Source organism: Cricetulus griseus (genome assembly GCF_003668045.3).
Source record: "Cricetulus griseus strain 17A/GY chromosome 1 unlocalized genomic scaffold, alternate assembly CriGri-PICRH-1.0 chr1_0, whole genome shotgun sequence".
NCBI lineage: Eukaryota > Metazoa > Chordata > Mammalia > Rodentia > Cricetidae > Cricetulus > Cricetulus griseus.
This window is the reverse complement of record NW_023276806.1, coordinates 135,786,541-135,805,494: the sequence shown is the minus strand read 5'-3', so window position 1 is coordinate 135,805,494 and position 18,954 is coordinate 135,786,541. Positions and strand designations below refer to the sequence as shown.

At 42.5% G+C, this 18,954-nt stretch overlaps 1 protein-coding gene across 1 annotated transcript in view; it reads left to right on the top strand.

Moving 5' to 3' along the window:
* Positions 1 to 5,067: 5,067 nt before the first annotated feature.
* Wif1 (WNT inhibitory factor 1) overlaps positions 5,068 to 18,954 on the top strand; it is a 57,035-nt gene continuing 43,148 nt past the window's right edge. Inside the window, exons 1-2 of the mRNA XM_027392307.2 lie at positions 5,068 to 5,215; positions 5,682 to 5,821. Coding sequence (XP_027248108.1) covers positions 5,068 to 5,215; positions 5,682 to 5,821 — 288 coding nt within the window. The remainder of the gene's footprint in view (positions 5,216 to 5,681; positions 5,822 to 18,954) is intronic.

Below are 18,954 nucleotides of genomic sequence, written 5' to 3'. Positions count from 1 at the left end.
TTAAACAATTAAAACATTTTATGTTAAAAAATTATCCAGATTTGTTTTACTCTTCCTCTAACTTTAGGCAGTGCATCACCTTCATTTTCCCCCTTACCATTAAAAAATAGTTTTGTTAAATATCACAGGGTAAATGAAACAGCATGGGTAAACAAGAAATTTTGGATGTGATTTGTGGAAGATGAGATATGCAAGGTTGCTTGGCAATGGCACCACTGAGAAGAGCAGAGCAGGAATGGCGGTGGGGTGATGAGGGATGCCCAGACTGTGGGTGTTCAGTAACGAGCTGTCATGTGTGGTGATGCGTGCTTCTCAGATGATCAAGTATGTAAGAGGAGGTGCATGTCTGGGCAGGTGACAGCTGCCTATTTGGGAGAGGCTGGCTGAAGCACAAAAGAAACAACCTTTCTCATATATATATATATATATATATATATATATACATATATATATATATATATCATCTTATTAGGAAGGTCCTACCAATACCTGAAGGGAAAATCATTTTCTATTCCCATTTTTATGCTCTATAGACACCCGCTGGAAATTTCATGGCATATCATCTTCTAAATGGCATATAGAAATAAATATGAACATAGATTGGCAGATAAGTCTAGTATATTTTTATGTACATATTGTGTATTGTCTTCTAAAAACAAAACTAAATTACGCATAGTACTGGGCTCCTTTTTATTTCTTCTTGTGAGACTTCCTTCCCACAGCAGTGTGCTATAATGTGTCGACATCTGGTCTGTGGACCTGAAACGGTGGCCACACCCCTTTGGGTGTGGCTTCAGGCAGATAGAAGGGGAAAGAGAGGAACTTGAGGCGGCTTTCCTTTGCATTCTCTTTCTGTTGGGTCAGCGGATTCAGTAGGAAGAGAAGGGAAACTCCGGTGGTATTTTTCTGTGTGATTGTTCCCCAATAAACACTCATTTATCATTTGTCTTGGGTCTAGTGATATAATTGCATCCTCGCCTTCAACAATGTAACTTAGGTGTCACTGATGCCTCCTGTTCCCACCCCAGCACCTGTAGCCACCAAGATAATTATAGCTGGGACCTGGCTACAGAAAGGCCACACAGTCAGGGAGAAATCACCCTCATTTTTCTCTTTAAGTTGCCTTCCTATCCCTGTGTCTGTACAATGTACATATCAGCCCCCCGTGAATGTTTTGAATGAAGGATAAATGAAAAACTGTTCAGAAGTCCAGATGCCAGATTTCTCCTTTGAACTCCTGTCAAAAGTCGCTGCATTCTGCTTCATATCATGGTTGTTTGATCTTGTCATTTTAGTAAGTCTGGTGCTCTGAGGGTGGGGTCAAGTGCTGTTTTGTCTGTTCTAGGCCAGTGCCTGTCATGCATTGGGTATTTAGTAGATTTTATTGAATGAGTGACTAAATTAATGAGCAAATAAATGAGTCTACAAGCATGAATGATAAGGCTGAATCACACCAGGAAAGGAAGCACACTGGACTAGAAAGTAAATGGGAGTGCATTCAAGGTAAACATAGTGATTCTTAATACACTACAGCCAACATTTATCATGCAATCATATTTTCTACTAGAAAAATTTAAGGCCATACCTATCCTAAATGAATAATCTATTTGATTTATCTTCAACTTGAAGGAGGTGGAGGATAAAAATTCAACTCTTAGATGGATTTCCTGTGAAGATACACTCTATTATTGTTAAGAACAGCTTTATATACATGAAATATGTTCCTTCCTCCTTCTTAAAACCCCAAAGTTATTCAATCACAGATTTCTTTTTTCTTCTTTGAGACAGGATTTTACTTTATAGCCTGAGCTAGCTATGAACTCTAGAAGTAGTCTTCCTCCTTAGACTCCAGAGGGCTGCCATCACTGGGTGTCATGTGCCATCACATCTGGCTTAAATTCCAGGTGTGTGTGTGTGTGTGTGTGTTGTGTGTTTATGAATATGTGTGTTTGTGTGTATATATGTATGTGTATGTTTATGTGTGTATGTGTGCGTCCCTTGTATATGTGTGTATATGTATGTGTGTGTCCATGTGTGTATTGTGTGTGTGTGTGTGTGTGTCCGTGTGCAATCCACACACAGAGACCAGAGGAGGACATCACTACTTTTCACCTTATTTCCTAAGGCAGGGCTTTTCGATTGATTGATACACCCAGCACTAGACTAGCAGCAGTAAGCTCCAGGGATCCCCCGTCCCACTCCTCAGCACTAGGCTAACAGGAGTACACCACCTGGGCCAGCTTTCTGTTTGTCGGGGCTATGAGCTCAGACTCTCATGATTGCTCAGTTAGGGGTAAGGACTCTCACCTGCTTAGACATCTCTCCAGTACCAACAATTTCTTAAATAACATTTTTATATACTTCTAAAAACACAATATAATGTCTTCTGCTGGGGAGAAGCGAACAGAAAACAACCGTTGTTGTTGTTGCTGCTGCTGCTGCTGCTGCTGCTGCTGCTGCTGCTGCTGCTGACAATGATTGTGAGGATGTGAGACAAGCTGGACTTGAATTCACTAGCAGCCTAAGCTGCCCTCATTTTCCTAGACACCCTCCTGCCTTAGCCTCTGAGTACTGGGGTAACAGGCACTTACCACAGCACCAAACAAAACAACTATTGAAAAGGGAAAAATGTCCTCATTGCAGGACAGATCAACACCAAAGACACCCATTACAGAGAATCCTCACTCCGAGAAAGCCATCTTAAGAATTTATTCCTTTTCCAGTTCTCAGCTAGTATTTGACAAGAACAACCTGTAGAGGGCGTCCTTGCACCAAGAGCCATAGAGGACGGAGCGATAATACCAGGCTAGAAAAACCTCCAACGAAAACCACATGCTCCAAGTCACAGAAAATGTCTATTGTGTTTCAAAATTATGACCTGTGACTGAATGGCACTGACTTTACACTATTAAAGGGTTTTAAAGTTTGCCTAATGGAGTAAAACATTTAAATGAATATTCACTGCAACAGAAAAATGTTGGAGAAAGAACTTTTGATTTTTGAGTTAGAATCTCAGAGAGCTCAGACTGGCTTCAAACTCCATATGTAGATTGTATGAACAACGAGCTTCCGAGGCATTGTGTCTACTTCTGTAGTGTTCATATTATAGCGTGTGCCACCGGAACCAGTTACATGTCTTGTTTCCAAGGAAGAGTGGCTGTGAAACTTTTAGGGCAAACTGCCTTATGATTTGCTCACAACAAAGAGGAATCGTCACGAGAAGCGGCTTTGAAGAGAGAGCGATAGTGATTTGAATCCTGACTCTCTTCGTTCATCGACTGAATACCTGCGGTCAATTTATCGGATTTTCAAAGCTCTAGTTTCCCCATCAGTAAAATGAGAATAGTAACAGTAGCCACTGCAAAAGGAATCAACACTAAAAAGACTTGAAAAACGAAGCTTCAGTTCACAGTGGGCAGTCGTCTTCTTGTGTATTCTACACACACACACACACACACACACACACACACACACACACACCCTCTTTCCATCAGTTGACATCTCATCTATCTATCTATCTATCTATCTATCTATCTATCTATCTATCCGCGACTGTTAGTGACCTAACATTTGTTGAACATGCACACGTGCGACTTCTGTCGTGTAGTTTGTTTGCTTTTCCCTGCGGAGAAACCCGCTGCTTACAAAGGGCTGAGTGGAACAGCAGCCCAGCTCCGGATCCGGGGGTGGGGTGGGGGTGGGGGGCGCATTGGTTGAAAAGTAGCGGGGTGTAGAACTTTTCCTGAGCCTGAAAACTTTCTCTACCTTTAAAAAACCGTTTGCTGCCGCTTCCTCTGCACATTCAAAGAGTCAGCAAGAGGCAAAAATCTTTGTTGCAGCGAACTGGATGAGGAGGTAATGCTGGAAGTCACTTCCAGCTAGGTGTTCTTCCCTAAGCTCCTAAATCCGGGGACTGGGCACGCGCCTCCTTTTTTTTTTTTTTTTTTTTTTTTCCAAAATCCAATTTTTAGGGGAGTTCTACCCTTGTGGGGCAAGTGTGTGTGTGTGTGTGTGTGTGTGTGTGTGTGTGTGTGTGTGTGTGTGTGTGGTGGGTGGTGGTGGTGGTGCGTGTATCGGGTAGAATGTAGTCAGCCACAGCTACCATCCAGGATCTAGGGAACTATTCTGGGTGCAACAGGGTTATCAAGAATTCAAACCACGCCACCTGTCGGGTATTGGTCCAGTGCAGAAATGAAAAAACTCCCTGCGAGGACTAGCACCTGCCATAGCCTCACTAGCCTGTGGAGTCTCAGTACTTAACTACTGGGAAAGTGCAAACTGTCAGCTAGAGAAAACAGAGTTTGCAGACAAGCACTCAGACATACATAGTTAGAAAGGAAAAGGTGGACTATGTGCGTTCAAGTACCCCCGGGGATGGAAGACCGAGTTATAACCATCCTTGATGGCCACTCGAGCCCAGCTTTTTCCGTTCACCGCATCCCCGCACCCACACATGTCTCTTCTGGTGGGAGAAGGATCGAGTGACCATCACGAAGTCTCTTTGGGTGCGTTTTCTCTGTTGTGTCCCCATCACACTACCCGGAGCGCACAGCACTTCATTCACCTGACTCGGGCGAGCCTGGTCTCCCGGCTACCGCGGCCCCGCCCACGCTGCCCCGCAGCGCCCCCTAGTGGTGGCCGCCCGCGCCTCACCAGCTCTTAGCGCTCGTCCGTGCCAGCGGTTCCCGCGGTTCCTCCCTCCCGCGTGTGATCCTCAAGCTGCTGGCACTGCGGGACGTGCTGGCACCGCCAGCTTTGCCATCATCGTGTCTCTGCGGTCCCCTCTCCCTCCAGCGCCCCTCCTTCTGCGCGGCCGCGCATCCACTCCCTCCTTGCTCCCTCCTCTCCAGCTCTCTCCCCAAGCTCACTCACACCGGAGTCCAGAGGCTTGCACGCCCAGCCGTTTTAAGTGGGAACAGCTCCAGTCCCGCCAGCTGCAGCCAAAAGAAAAAAAAAAAAAAGAAAAAAGAAAGAAAGAAAAGAAAAAAGAAACCCCGAGAACTTCACTAGAGCAGGTTGGGTCTCCGTGTCAGGAATTGCACCACCAGCGAGAAGGTCCTGAGCAGCATGGCCTGGAGAGGTGCTGTCCCAGCTTTCGTGCTCCGGCTCTGTAGCATCCTCCCTTGCCTGCTCCTCCTGCGAGCAGATGCGGGGCAGCCGCCAGAGGAGAGCTTGTACCTGTGGATCGACGCCCATCAGGCGAGAGTGCTCATAGGTAAGACCCCGCACATGCACCTTCCCAGTCTGTCCCCAGTCTCTCCATACATGCACCGAGTGTGTTTTAAAACTTAACTTCGAGGGTGCTCCTCCTTTTAAAATCGGTGTCTTCCATTGGGAAGTTTATGAGTTTCTTTCTGAAAAAAGGCAAAGGCGACCCAACATTCCGATCCTGCTGTCGCTAGTCCTGACTGCAGAGTTGTGAGAGGAACCCAACATTAGCGAATCTTGACTTCACACACATAGTCCGCCTTTTCCTTTCTAACTGTGTATGTCTGTATGTTAGCAAGCCCGGTCCTTACCAACGAAGGACAGAAAATAGCTCTATTAACGTTGGTACCAAAGGCAGGTGCTTTATGGAAAGCCGTGACCTACACTGGTTCCCTCAGGTTTTTGCTTTCTGCATGAAATGCCTGATTCTTCGAAATGCATTTGGTTTGATAAGTTTATTATTTACGCTACAGGATTTGAAGAAGACATTCTGATTGTCTCAGAGGGGAAAATGGCCCCATTCACACATGATTTCAGGAAAGCACAACAGAGAATGCCAGCCATTCCTGTCAATATCCACTCCATGAATTTTACCTGGCAAGCTGTGGGGCAGGTAAGTTCTGGTGTTGTGTGTGTGTGTGTGTATGTGTGTGTGTGTGTGTGTGTGTGTTGTGTGTGTGTGAGAGAGAGAGAGAGAGAGAGAGAGAGAGAGAGAGAGAGAGAGACAGACAGACAGACAGACAGACAGACAGACACAGAGAGACAGACAGACATAGAGAGGAGACAGACACACACAGAGACAGAGACACAGAGACAGACATAGAGAGGAGACAGACAGACAGACACACTACACACACACACACACACAGAGAGAGAGAGAGAGAGAGAGAGAGAGAGAGAGAGAGAGAGGGACAGAGAGAGAGAGAGAGAGAAAGAGAGAGAGAGAGAGAGAACTTTTTAGAGTTTCTTCTCTCTGGTGGTGGCATAATAACGGTGTGTGTGTAGTAACATTTACAATTCTATACAAGTTCTTGTCTGGTTGCCAAAGCAAATAAGGGATCAGTTCCAATGTATTTAAAGTTGTCAAATAAATGGAAGAATCTAAGGGGGCAATGTGCCTACGGTCACTATTTTAATAAGGTTTGGTGTCTTGGGGTTATGAATATAAAGACCCCAAACATCCATCTCACTGTGTTTCCAGTGATCAAAGACTTTCTATACTAAGTGATAATCATTTGTGGCATTATTTATACTTTACAACAAAATAAGTTTATAGATATCCTTGGCATGAATTTTTAAAGGCTGATAATGTAGAGTTTTGTTCAGAGGAATGTGATGCCATACATTTCTGGTAGAGGTTCATAGGCTCAAAAAATTAAATAAAACCATGAAAATTAAAGACTACTGATTTTTTAAAGTGTCCATTCAAAATGCTTTTCTATGAAAAAAAGAAAAAACAGCAACTTATGTTAATGAAGCATTCCTCTTAGTACTTAACACGTAATGGCCTTTTGTGTGTCAATTTCTATACATCTTCATCACAATATTAATGGACTCTTACTTGGGAAGGATAGAGTGTCTGTGTGACCTTAATTTCTGTGGCACCATTGTCTAGAGGACAAGTGGTAAGTAATAAATTCTGCTCATTAGTTGGTAAAAAAATGTGTCTGCTATGAAACCCATTGTAATTATAATTAACTGCACATTTTCAGGGTTTTTTAAATTCTAGAATTGCTTAAATAGACATTTTCAAGAAGAATGTAATCAAGAAAACACTTTATAAACAGCAACTATGCTAAATCAGGAAACCGCTTTGGTTCCCTGTAATTGCCTATTACAGCACAGGCATGACCACTTCAGCTGTCGTTTTATCCTGTTTGTTCTATTTTTTTTTCCAAAATCTCCCTTTAAAATAGATCACATCCAGACCTTCAGTGTTTCTCTTGCTATGCGTTTCTGTCAAGTGCTGTAAGGAGGATACAGGTCATAGATGCTATGGTCCCATTGCACAGATAAGTTCACTGAAGCCACTGCTGTCCTTTTTCTGTCTGCAACTGTCTCTTTGTAGAAACTTTGTGTGCAGTCTAGTTCAGAATATTGTGAAATCACTCATGAATAACTGGCCTTTCATGGCTTCCTTTTTTCTCACCCAAATCTGTTTACTGGTGGTTAACCACTTGTTATTGCACTCAACAGTCTATATTTTAAAGGTACTTGTTCATAATAATGGATCCATCAAAAACATGAAAGTAGTTCAAACCCACCCACCTCTTCAGGTGAAAGGGTTGCATAACTGAAAAATGGTAGAAAATGCCAAGCTACTACTACCACACACACACACACACACACACACACACACACACACACACACACACCTACCTTCTGGAGAATTGCATGCAAAGGCTTCAGTTCTGTGCTGTCTCCTCTATTGCTTTGTAACTGCATATTTACAAATACTGGCTTCTTGCTAAATATAAAATGGGTTTGCACACATACTCGGCAATCTCAGGACTGTCTTGTGAGGGGTTAGGTGAAAGGACAGAACTAGCTAAAGACGAGGTGCCTAGTGTTTTATTCCCTCCTGCTTAGGTATCAATTAAATGTATGGCTTAGCTCTTTAAGCAGAATGAAGTTATCACCTCAAGAAGTTACCTTGTTCTCTGTGAGAGGTGACTCCAGGTCATTACATAGCATCTGATGTGTGTTTTTCTCATGTATTAAGCAGGATATCGTGGAAAGAACTCCACAATGCCAAAAGAAATGTATTTTTAAATCTTATTTAAATACAGCCAATTTTGCCCCCCAAAATAATTCGATCCAGCACCATACATTTTGAAATGCCAGGGAAATGTGTAGATGGGGAAAAATAATGACTTCAATATCAGTTAGGTGTTTTGAAAGACATCCATAGCTAAAGCCAAACCACATCAAAACATGAAAAATGAAAAGTTAACACCACTACCTAGTTATTTAATCCAAATGATATCAAACACTTAGACATTTCAACACCGCAGAAACAAAACATATCTGATTCATTACATTTTAAGCTTTGGCTTTAGCAACATGTGGGCCAAGTTTCTCTCTTCTCTCTCTCTCTCTCTCTCTCTCTCTCTCTCTCTCTCTCTCTCTCTTCTTTTTTTTAAGATACAAGACCTAGTAAAAGCAAATAAAGAACCATCCATTTCTAGTAAATTGAGTTCGGTCACTCAAAGTGCTGAGAGCCATTTAAAGCATACCCCCCGATCAGCTTCAGAGAAGTACAAGGGGACTACAACGAGCTTTATTTTCCCAAAGGACATTAGTCAGACCTTAGGCAAGTGTTTTCAGTATGTAGGGAGCTATGCAGACTCTTATGTTGGGTGAGACCATAGTAGGACAGTCCCACCAGGATGGGGAAAAGCTTGAATGCAACCTTTTCAGTGGGGGCATTTTACTTACAGAAACAAATCTTAAGAAAATTGTTACAAACATGAATATAAATTTATCAGAAAAGTCACTTAAAGGTTCAGCAGTCGAAGCAACATATGATGAAGCAATAACATGAATATTCTAGGCAGCATTTGAGGCCCTGGGAAAAATTTTAATAATAAATTAGCCTGTGATGTAGTACATTTTGTTTGATACCATTATAAATAGGTTGTCCATCACAGAAAAATTCATTTGGTCAACTTCCAGTCTTCTAAGGTGTAAGCACTCATTATAGACGTGCTGTGACATTTCTGTTTCCCAGGAGTGACACGTGTTGATCTGTCATCTAGAAACTCATTTCATGTTATATGTGTATGAATGGGTGAGTTTATATTGGATGGGGCTAAACACATATGGGATGAGTTTAAAATTGTGTGATGTTCTATGTCATAAATACTTAATATCTATTACCCCATATCATTTCCATACTAGATATCACTCAAGAAAATGGCAGAGTGGTTTTTATAGGCAATCGTCTATGGAGACCAGAGATCTAACTAACACTTATGTGACTTCACTAGCTTCTGAAGTACTCAAAAATCTTCATTGGAAGTGTTCTCTGCTGAAATCATCCTACCTGAATTTCCTTTCTTTTGAGGTGCAGGGGCAGTGGAAAACTTTGTCCCCATTTTCTCCTCCATATAAAACACTCATTTTCTGGCCCACCTTTCCTAAAAGCTTTTAGTTGAGAAGAGTTTCTATTGAAAAGGGCTTAGGCTTGAAGGCTTTGTAGTCACAAAGGGGAAAGACCCTTTACCGTTGTGTACAACTGTTTAACAGTTGTTATTTTTCAATGAGTCCGTGCCTCATTCGTGTTCTTTAAATTTGAGACAGGCAGGGGCCATAAACAACCATTTTGGTTTTCTAAATTAGGCACTAATTAAACATTTTATTTGGAAAATAACACTTCCTAAACCCCAAGGCTTTCAAGTAAAAATTTTAATGGGAAGGTTTGGTTAGACACATCTGAATTCTAACTTTAGGACGTGGATGCTGATTTCCACATGAACAAATCTGGTGTAAGGCCAAAATGTTTTATAGACGTTAACTCCTATGAGTAGCTCTTCATGTATAAGGCTGACAAAGGCTTGGTCTTTTAATGACAATATAGCCAATCGCCTGCAGAAACATTAAGGTGCTAGGAATCTCTTACTTAATGATGTTTATTATTTGTTTATTATTTTGGGACACATCTGTTTTTTGTTTCTTTGGTTTTTTTTGTTTTGTTTTTTGTTTTTCGAGACAGGGTTTCACTGTGGCTTTGGAGCTTCTCCTGGCACTCACTCTGTAGACCAGGCTGGCCTCGAACTCACAGAGATCTGCCTGTCTCTGCCTTCCCAGTGCTGGGATTAAAGGTGTGCGCCACCAACACCCGGCTAAGGGACACATCTATTTTAACGTTACTTTTTTCTTTTCTTTTTTTCTTTTTTGGAGGGGGTGGGCATAGTTTATGGAATCATCCTGAGCCATCAGCATTGACTTCTTCTTACCACTCAAAGTCTGAATTTCTTAGTTGGATGACAAGGCTTGGGGTAAAATTGCTCTCTGTGGTCTAGAAATGCTTTGGGTGAAGATAATCAACCAATATGAATTTCAGATCTTTCATCTGAATTATGGAGTAAGGTTGAGCCATCAGTACAAGCATGCCCAGCTCTTAGAGAAAGAGTTTGGTAATGTAGAGTGTGTTAGTTCATTTTCAAAATGTTTTTAAGATGTCTGCTATCCTAGTGATGCATGTATTTTAGAGGACTTGAATTATCGGGCTAGACTGCAGAAACATGCTCCTTTGTGGCTTTTAACTTTTATTAAGTGTAGATAGTGTGTGCCTGGGCTCATGGGCAAAAGCCAGAGGGCACTGGGGGTCCTGCACTGCCCCTCTCTGCCTAGTCATTGAGATAGGGTCTCACCCAGAACCTGGAACTAGGCCTAGAGACAGCACGCCCCCAGAAATCCCCATCTCCACCTAGCACACACACACACACCTGCTTTTTACATTTCCAGAGATATGATTTCAGGTCATCGTCGTGTTCGTGCAGCAAAGACTCTTGCACACTGAGCTATCTTCCTACCCCTTTGCTGTTATACATGGCCATCAAGAATATAAAATATTGGATGGATAAATAACCCAGTAGCCGAGCACCTATTGCAAGAAATTCTGGGTTTAGTCCCCTGCACCACCCCAAACAAGAATAGATAATAATTATGATGAAGTCACAGTGTATCAGAGGAAGTATTTCTAGCATGGAAAATTTATTTTAAATGAATCAATTGATCCTCATTAGCTCCCTATTAACAAATAACAGTCTTGAGTTACTGAAAGTTACTTACAAATAATAGTGTATAGAGTATACAGAGAGTATGACATCTTTGTATGGATTTGCCTTATAAATGAGCCTAGTCAGCCACACTCAAATTCAGCTTTGAAAGGAGCAAAGTACCATTTTAAAAAGATAGAAACAAAACTCAGGTCATTTTTTCCTGACAGCCAACTCAGGTGTTGGCTAATTATTTTAAGAAAACTGTGATTGTAGAGATATATTTCAGTAATAATAACTAGATAGTCTAAGTCCTTTAGGCAAGTGCTGTTACCGTGCCAGAGAGCCTATTCCCTAGGCAGTATTGAGATGATGCAACATTGGTTCCATGAAATGTTAGCTGCAGTTTGCAGTCTCGAGTTTCCCATTGGAGTGGCTGCATTCCAGGCGTGTAGTAAAGTGGGGTTTTCCCCTTGATAAAAAAAAATCAAAGAATAACAACAGGGAGTGAATTTTAACTTAAGAGCATCCTTTCCGTCTTCAAAAGATGGTCCCCAGCCTCATCACCACAAGAACACTCTGAAGCGTTCCCTGTCAACCCCATATTTACTACAATACTATTATATAGATCCGTAGATCTAACCCTGTCCGCATTTTCTCCCAATGGAGTTATGATTGTTTGAGTGGCTCCAACCCACTGGTTTCATGTCTTGGGACTCCTGGGACTTGCCATCCAATGTTAGTGTGTCTTTACATCACCAAATGAGGAAATACCTCGTTTGCTGACCCCTGTTCCACTACTTCAAAAATGGGATGTGAATACATTTTACATGCCATGGGTGTGATTTTTTTTAAGAAGGTACACATAGGGCTGGAGGGATAGCTCAGCCATTAAAGGCTAGGCTCACAACCAAAAAGAAGGTACACATCCCAAAAGGACGATGTTAAACCTTTAGTGTTACGACTCCACTCTGCCCTGGTCTTTTATGCTGTGTTGTGTGGACATGCCACTGGGGATCAAAGAGTGACTCCACAGAGAGCCAATTTCATTTAGCAAAGCAGGCATGTGCCAGCCATCTGTTGCATCTGCTGATAGAAAACAGCAGTTTCTCAAACTTGTCAGAAAAAGGGGGAGGGGCTTTATAGCTTAGAGGAGATGAGTTACAAGGTACATAGCAAGCCACATCTGGTTCTATAGAGGTCTACATGGCATAAATATAAACTCTGTTATGTTTCCCTTCCACGGTGGTGTAAAAGCACGTAAACAAATGCTTCACTGATATCTTCTCTGCTTGGTCCTGGCTTTGAATTGCTTGCACAAATAAAGGTATTTTAAATTTCCATGCTGAAACAGAAATGTCTTGTGTTTTAGATTAAACTCATTTAATCTATCTACCCCTGATAACTAAGAGGAATGTTTAGAGGAAAGAAGTTTGGGGAAGCAGAGTTTTGTGACAGTGACTCTCAGCTGTGGTCTGAGCTCCAGAGGTGGCTTCATTGGATCAGGGCCTCGGTGACCGAAGTAGTTTAGATAACTCACTCAAGTGATGAGATAGTAACATGGCTACATGCCAAGGGACCTGAAGGAATGGGTGTTGGTCTCCCATGTAGACTGAGAGCACCAAAAAAAACAAACAAACAAACAAACAAACACCACCTCCTTTTCTTCTAGGGAGGAGTGAAGCTATCTAAACAGGTGCTGTGTGAATTAATTCCCTGAAGGATGGGTCAGATCAATCACTGATGAAAATGCTAGGTGAAAAGTTGGGATTCCCAGGTGCTTGCAGATCCTAAAGGAAAAGGCAGGCTCCAGGTGACTGTGTAGGACTTTACCCTGCGTTAAAGGGTAATGGCATCTAATGAAGAGGAGTTTCAGGTCAAAAGATAGTGGAGGTATCTTGGTGCAAAGGAACAGTAAGTAGAAATCACTCCCGTGGTTTGTTTCTCTTCCTTTTCCCCTCCCTTTGAGAGATGGTATTCATTATCTTGCACATTTAAGCTGGGGATGCACTGAGTACATTTGGTCTTTCTGATCAATGATTGGTGTCTTACCCATCACCTGAATTCAGCTCTTTCTCTTAGAAGTCTTTGGAGGAATTTGCAATGATTTCTCTTTTCTTTCTTTCTCCTGTCCCCCCCCACACACACACCATTTTGATGGCATAGACATGGAACTATAAAAAATAGCTTCTATGGGGCTGGAGAGGTGGCACAGTGGTTAAGGGCAGTTGCTACTCTTCCAGAGGACCCAGGTTTGTTCCTAGTACCTACATGGTGACGCACAAATGTCCCCAACTCCTAGGGATCCCACACGCTCTTGTGGCCTCCATGGTATGCATGCATGCATGCATGCATACATACATACATACATACATACATACATACGTACATACATACAGGTAAAACACTCGTAGACATACAAAAACAAAAATAAATCTTAAAATAGCCTTTTAAGGGAGTCTCAACCACAAGGGAATCTTAAATAAGGAAATAAATAAGGAATTGATCCTAGATGACTTTGTCCATGAAGTAACAATTGCCAGCCAGTCACTGAAGAAGTATAGAGTACCAGACATCCTCATATTATCTCAGCAGTCAGAGAGCTCAATTGCAAAGACATCTGGGATTAAAGGAGAAGATCATGGATGAAGAGGAGGGAAAATAGATTGGAGAAAGATTTAAGTGATAAAAATCTGGAAGTTGTGGTGCTAAGAATAGGGAGTCACTTGTCTTCTACTCTGCTTCACTCAGTGGCCCTTCAGCATCTCTGTCACACACACACACACACACACACACACACACACACACACACACACACAGAGAGAGAGAGAGAGAGAGAGAGAGAGAGAGAGAGAGAGAGACACCACCCCTAAGTTCTTGCCTTTCTCACTTCAAGACTTTTGTCTGTGAAATTTCTTTTGCTCAGAATGTACTCCCTTCAGAATTCTGCATGGCCCTCTCATTTCTACCCTTTCTTCTACTTCTGACCAATAGCACCGCCTTGGAGACACTTTCCTACCACAGCCAGCACACCTTTCCCTACCAAGCCCTCTTTCTCACTTTAGAAAGATGGTGGTGCTTGGTTATGTTCGGCTTTAATCACTTGGCTCTCTGTTCCATGCAAGTTCATGAAAGCAAGAACCCTGCTGTGTTTACTGTGTGTCTCCTGATGTCAGAACATCCTGGCTTCTAGCAGATGGTTGATAATGCTATGCTGGACAAATAAAGGAGGCATGTCTAATTACTACTGTCTTTGCACAGATAAGGCAACTGAGGCATGAAAAGCAAAGATCGCACCACCAGTAAACAGCAGAGTCAGAATTCAAGTCCAGGCAGTTAGGGTTAAGATCCCTATAGAAACTACTTAAACTTTGTACTTCAGTGTAAATACTAAACCAAGGTGGGACCACAAAGCTTTGGGAACACAGAGGAGGAAGCAGCTGGTTTGGGCTGAGGGAATGGGGTATGGCTTGTCTGTGGGAGATCTGTGACGATGGGAAGGATGTTCATGATTAGTGATGTCCACTAATCAATTGGGGAGGAGTATGGCTTAGGAAGAAGGGCTGGCAATAGGGAGAGTCAGGCAAGTTGCAGCAGTACATTCTGGGAGAGAAGTACATTCTGCCTGAGTCTGGATCTTAGCCTATGGAAAGAAAATTCTGGGCGTGGAATGGGCACATGGAGGAGGACATAGGCAGGACATTTGGTGAAGGTGAGATGGAAAAATAGTAGAACCATAGGAGAGATCACACAGCCCATTCGTGCTCTGGTGCTTTTAGCCATCCAGGGTGTGGTTTCAGTTACATCTAAACACAACCAAATTCTCCAGTGCAAGGCTATCTGTAAAGTAGAGCATCTTCAGCCACCAGACACTAATGGCAACATCCTTATATAGAATGCAGATCTATCTCCAGTTTTAGAGATGAGACAACAGGGTTCTTTCCTCTAAGAAGGTCGTATTTATTGCTAGGAACCCTCTTTGCTTATTCTGTGTCAATAAGAATAGTCAATAGTGGCCTAGGAGGCAGCTTAGTGGCCAAGTGTTTGCCTAGCATCCACAAGGCCCTGGGTTCATTCCCAGCACCCAGAGAAACAGAAACTAAGCCATAGTTGCATCCTTTGTCCCGCACTTTTGTGAACCCTTTATGAATCACATCTCACTGGATCCTCACAACAACCCTGGGGGCTGCACTAGTTGCTGTTTTCATTACTCTGACAAGATACCTGGAGAAGCAACTTAGGGAAGAGGGGTTTGTCTTGGCTCATGGTTCAGAAGGCCTAGTGGGGTCCTTGGTGATAGAAGCCCTTCCCATCTTGGAACAGAGGAGTAGAGTGGCAACCAAAAGAAAATACCATCTTCAAAGCCCCGCCCCCACGACCCACTTCTACTAGCTAGCCCACATTTCCAAGAGTTCTACAAGCTCCTAGTACAGGGCCACCAGGTGGGGACTAATGGTCAAACACAGCAGCCTATGGGAAAGCTTTGACATTGAAAGCATTACTGGGAGGCACCATTGCTCTCCTGATCATATAAAAAGGAAGTGGAGATATAAAGAAGTCAAGTTATTTACTCAAGAGCAGACTGCTAAAAATACTTCTGCAGATTAGAAGTATAAAAATATTTTTTTGTGGTCCAGAGACATTCCTCATATCTGTGTTGATAGCATTTGGAATGTGTGCTCATTTCCAAAAAAGTCAACAATTCAAAGGACACACCAATGCTTTCTGTGTCCTAGTCCAGGAAACATAAATTTTATTGCTACAACTGCCTTCAAGAAGTCACCAGCCAGAGGAACTACACCAACATTTTTAAGGCAATTGTAACAATGAGTTCTCAGGTTCAGCATGAATAAAATGTTTCTGTGTACTTGAGACTCTAATCAAACATGTCAGTGGGGGTTGAAAGCCAGCCCACATTTCTCTTCCCAGTCTCTATACTTTGCCACAAAGCTACCCCTGTTCAGAGAAAGCTCTTTCTCATGATTTGCAAAGAAGTCCAAATGGGATAGCTGTGGTTTCCACAGATGCTAATGAAGGCACCATGAGAGCATAACCCCAGAGGATTTGCTACCATTTAGATAAATTTACAAGCATTTAAATTCTAGAGAAGACATTGCTAAGCAGGTAAGATCCGAGTGTCATCGGGAAAGCTGTAGAGTAGACGGGAGTGGTCAAAGCAAGAGTTGTTCAGATGGGAAGTCTAGCTATGATGAAGAAGCCGCAGGAAGGTGCACAGACGTGAGAATCACTGGTGTTGATTAAGAATGACAATTATGAGGAATAAATAGAGCTTATAGGATAGAAGCTGAGGAATGTGCCTTAAAAAAGTAAGTTTAGGATAGGCTATGATAGCTATCTGCACTCCATAGTTGACATTATCTTGTAGACGATGAATGGGGAGCCATTGAAATTTAAAAGTAAATAGTGTGGTGTCTGAGTGAGTGATGATATTTGATAGTTGGAAGTCTGACTGGGTTTGGGGACACTTTGGGAATTATTTGATGAGCTGTCACAGAAGGTGAGGAGGGCAGAAATTCAGGTAGACAGTAGAGGAAGGGACAAATTCCTGTCCTTCTTGGTCAGTATAACTGGACATGGCATTGATGGAAATGAGGGGATAGAAGATGACTCCAGGTAGCTTAGTGGATAGCAGTGTAATCAGAGGAGCAGAGCATTTGAGGTGCAAAGACAATTAGATTCCGTTCAGAAATTGTGGGTATTTTTCACACGAGATGGCAAAGTCTAGTAGACCCCTGAAAATTTGAAACTGGAGCTGAGACGTGGTATGAACGACAAATGTCACACTTTGAAAGCTGCCTCCTTCCTGTCCTTTCCCTTCTTTTGACCTCAGTTTAATATTTATTAAGGCCCTACCTAATGCCCAAGCCTATGGCCAACACTAAAAAGATTGAAGTGAATTGGATTTAAAGCTTGCTCTCACAGGGTTCAGAGTCCAGTACAGAAACAGAAATGACCCCAAATAAAGCATTTTTGTAATTGCAGGATGGGTGAGCAAGGCACAGTTCAAGTCCTGGGAAGGGAGCATTGGATCAGTAGAGGGGAAGTGAATTAAACACGACATCTCTGATATTCTTCAGGGTTGTATCCTGGGTTTCATAAGACCGTGACATACTATGTGGAACAAGGTTTGCCCCACTTTGTGACTTGTATGTCCTCGAGCATAATGGATTCTGCCTTCTACTTGCTATAAGATTTTGGACATGCATATGACCAGGTCACCATTTTCACTAGGTGGCAGAGCAGATCAGCTCTCCTAGGCAAGACATCTGAAACAACTCATTTGCGGAAGCCAAAGATGAGCTTGAAGAAATTTGGAGTAGTGCCTTGTTTCCAGGGACCATTCAGTCATGGCCAGGATTAGGCCACTAGCAGGACTTAACTCTGAAGCTAAGTCCAAGGGACATCTTTTACTTTCAGGGTAACCAGATGGTCTCCTGCAGACTTGTAGAATACTCTGGTGTTTGGTTTTACAGTTTTATATTAACTATCATTAATGAATGTTAATTATTAATAATTTATAATATTTATCTATATTTCCACTTAGAAGTTGATTAGGACTGAAGATTGTGTTTATGTTGCTGTCACCTAAAGCAATGTGAAATTATTTCTTGGAGATTAGTTTCTACCTCAACATTGTTTTGAGCCCTAGATAACTTCTGTCTAATAGACCCCTATGAGTATTGCACTGTGCGTTACTGATTTCAGTAGCTCATTAACACCTTTGTTGTGTCGGAAGATAAACTTTCTCAAATTATAGCTCATGATACAGTCAAGAACTGATTGTCTCTAAAGATGGGAATGATTTCATTACATATTTATTAATGACTCATTTCTTTGGTTTAAAGAGTGCTCTAACTCAGAGAGGGGCGAAATGTAAGGTCATCTTTCCTTGTGCCTTTGATGTTTTCTTTGCCTTTTCTGGCTGTATGATGAGAAGGAGCCATGCAGCAGCTGGAAGAGGTTGGAGGAACCCAAAGCATCAGAGCACTCAGGGTTAGGCTCTGATGGGACATGTCCCCGTGGCAGGGTTCTCATGAAGACAAGGGCTTGTAAAAGTTTTGTTGTGTCAATTACAGTTGCTTTTTGTAAGGGGCCATGGTCTGTCTTCCTAGTACAAGCTGAGTATCTGCAGCCTCTACAGCAGTGGTTCTCAACATGTGGGATGAAACCCCTTTGGTGGTTGCCTAAGCCCATCAGAAAACACAGATGTTTCCATTATGATTCATAACAATGGCAAAATTACACTTATGGAATAGCAATGAAATAATTTTATGGTGGGGGATCACCACAGCATGAGGAACCCTATCAATGGGTTGCAGCAGTAGGAAGATTGAGAACCAGTGATTTGGAGAATCCCACTTGCGTTTATACCCTCAAGTTATTTCATTTATTCTACTTCTTCCCCAGCAGTGATCGGCCAGTTCTGAGCTGTTATAATGGCTCCACAAAACCCTATCCTGGATGGAGATGTTTTGGCCTCCTGTCATAGTGCCAGGTTGCTTTCCACGCCTGGGCAACCTGTCCATACTCCTTAAGTAGTAATCGCACAGCAGACTAAGCTGGGGTATATTCTTCACAGGCCTTGGGGCCACACAGCAGCTTGCCATTCTGTGGGGACAAAAGGAGGAGTCTACTCCTTGCTATGGTTGGACATTGAGCTTTGTCTCTTGGTAGCTTAGAACCTGCTCCAGCAGCTCTGGTCCCCATAGAGGTCAAGTCCCAGCATCGGAGTCATGCCTAAAATCTCTCAGTAATCTTTGTCTTTCTATTTTCTAAGCAACTGCACACACACACACACACACACACACACACACACACACACACACACACACACACACAATCTACCCATGTATGGTGGAGGGTGTCACAGACAACCAGGAGCACAACCAAGCTCCAGATTCCACCCAGAGCTCTGCTGGGATGCCTGGCTGGGTCCCATCTAAAATTTCTGGTTCCAATCTGCTCCCTGTTGCTGAAGCCTGTGAGTAAAAGTTTAACCTCT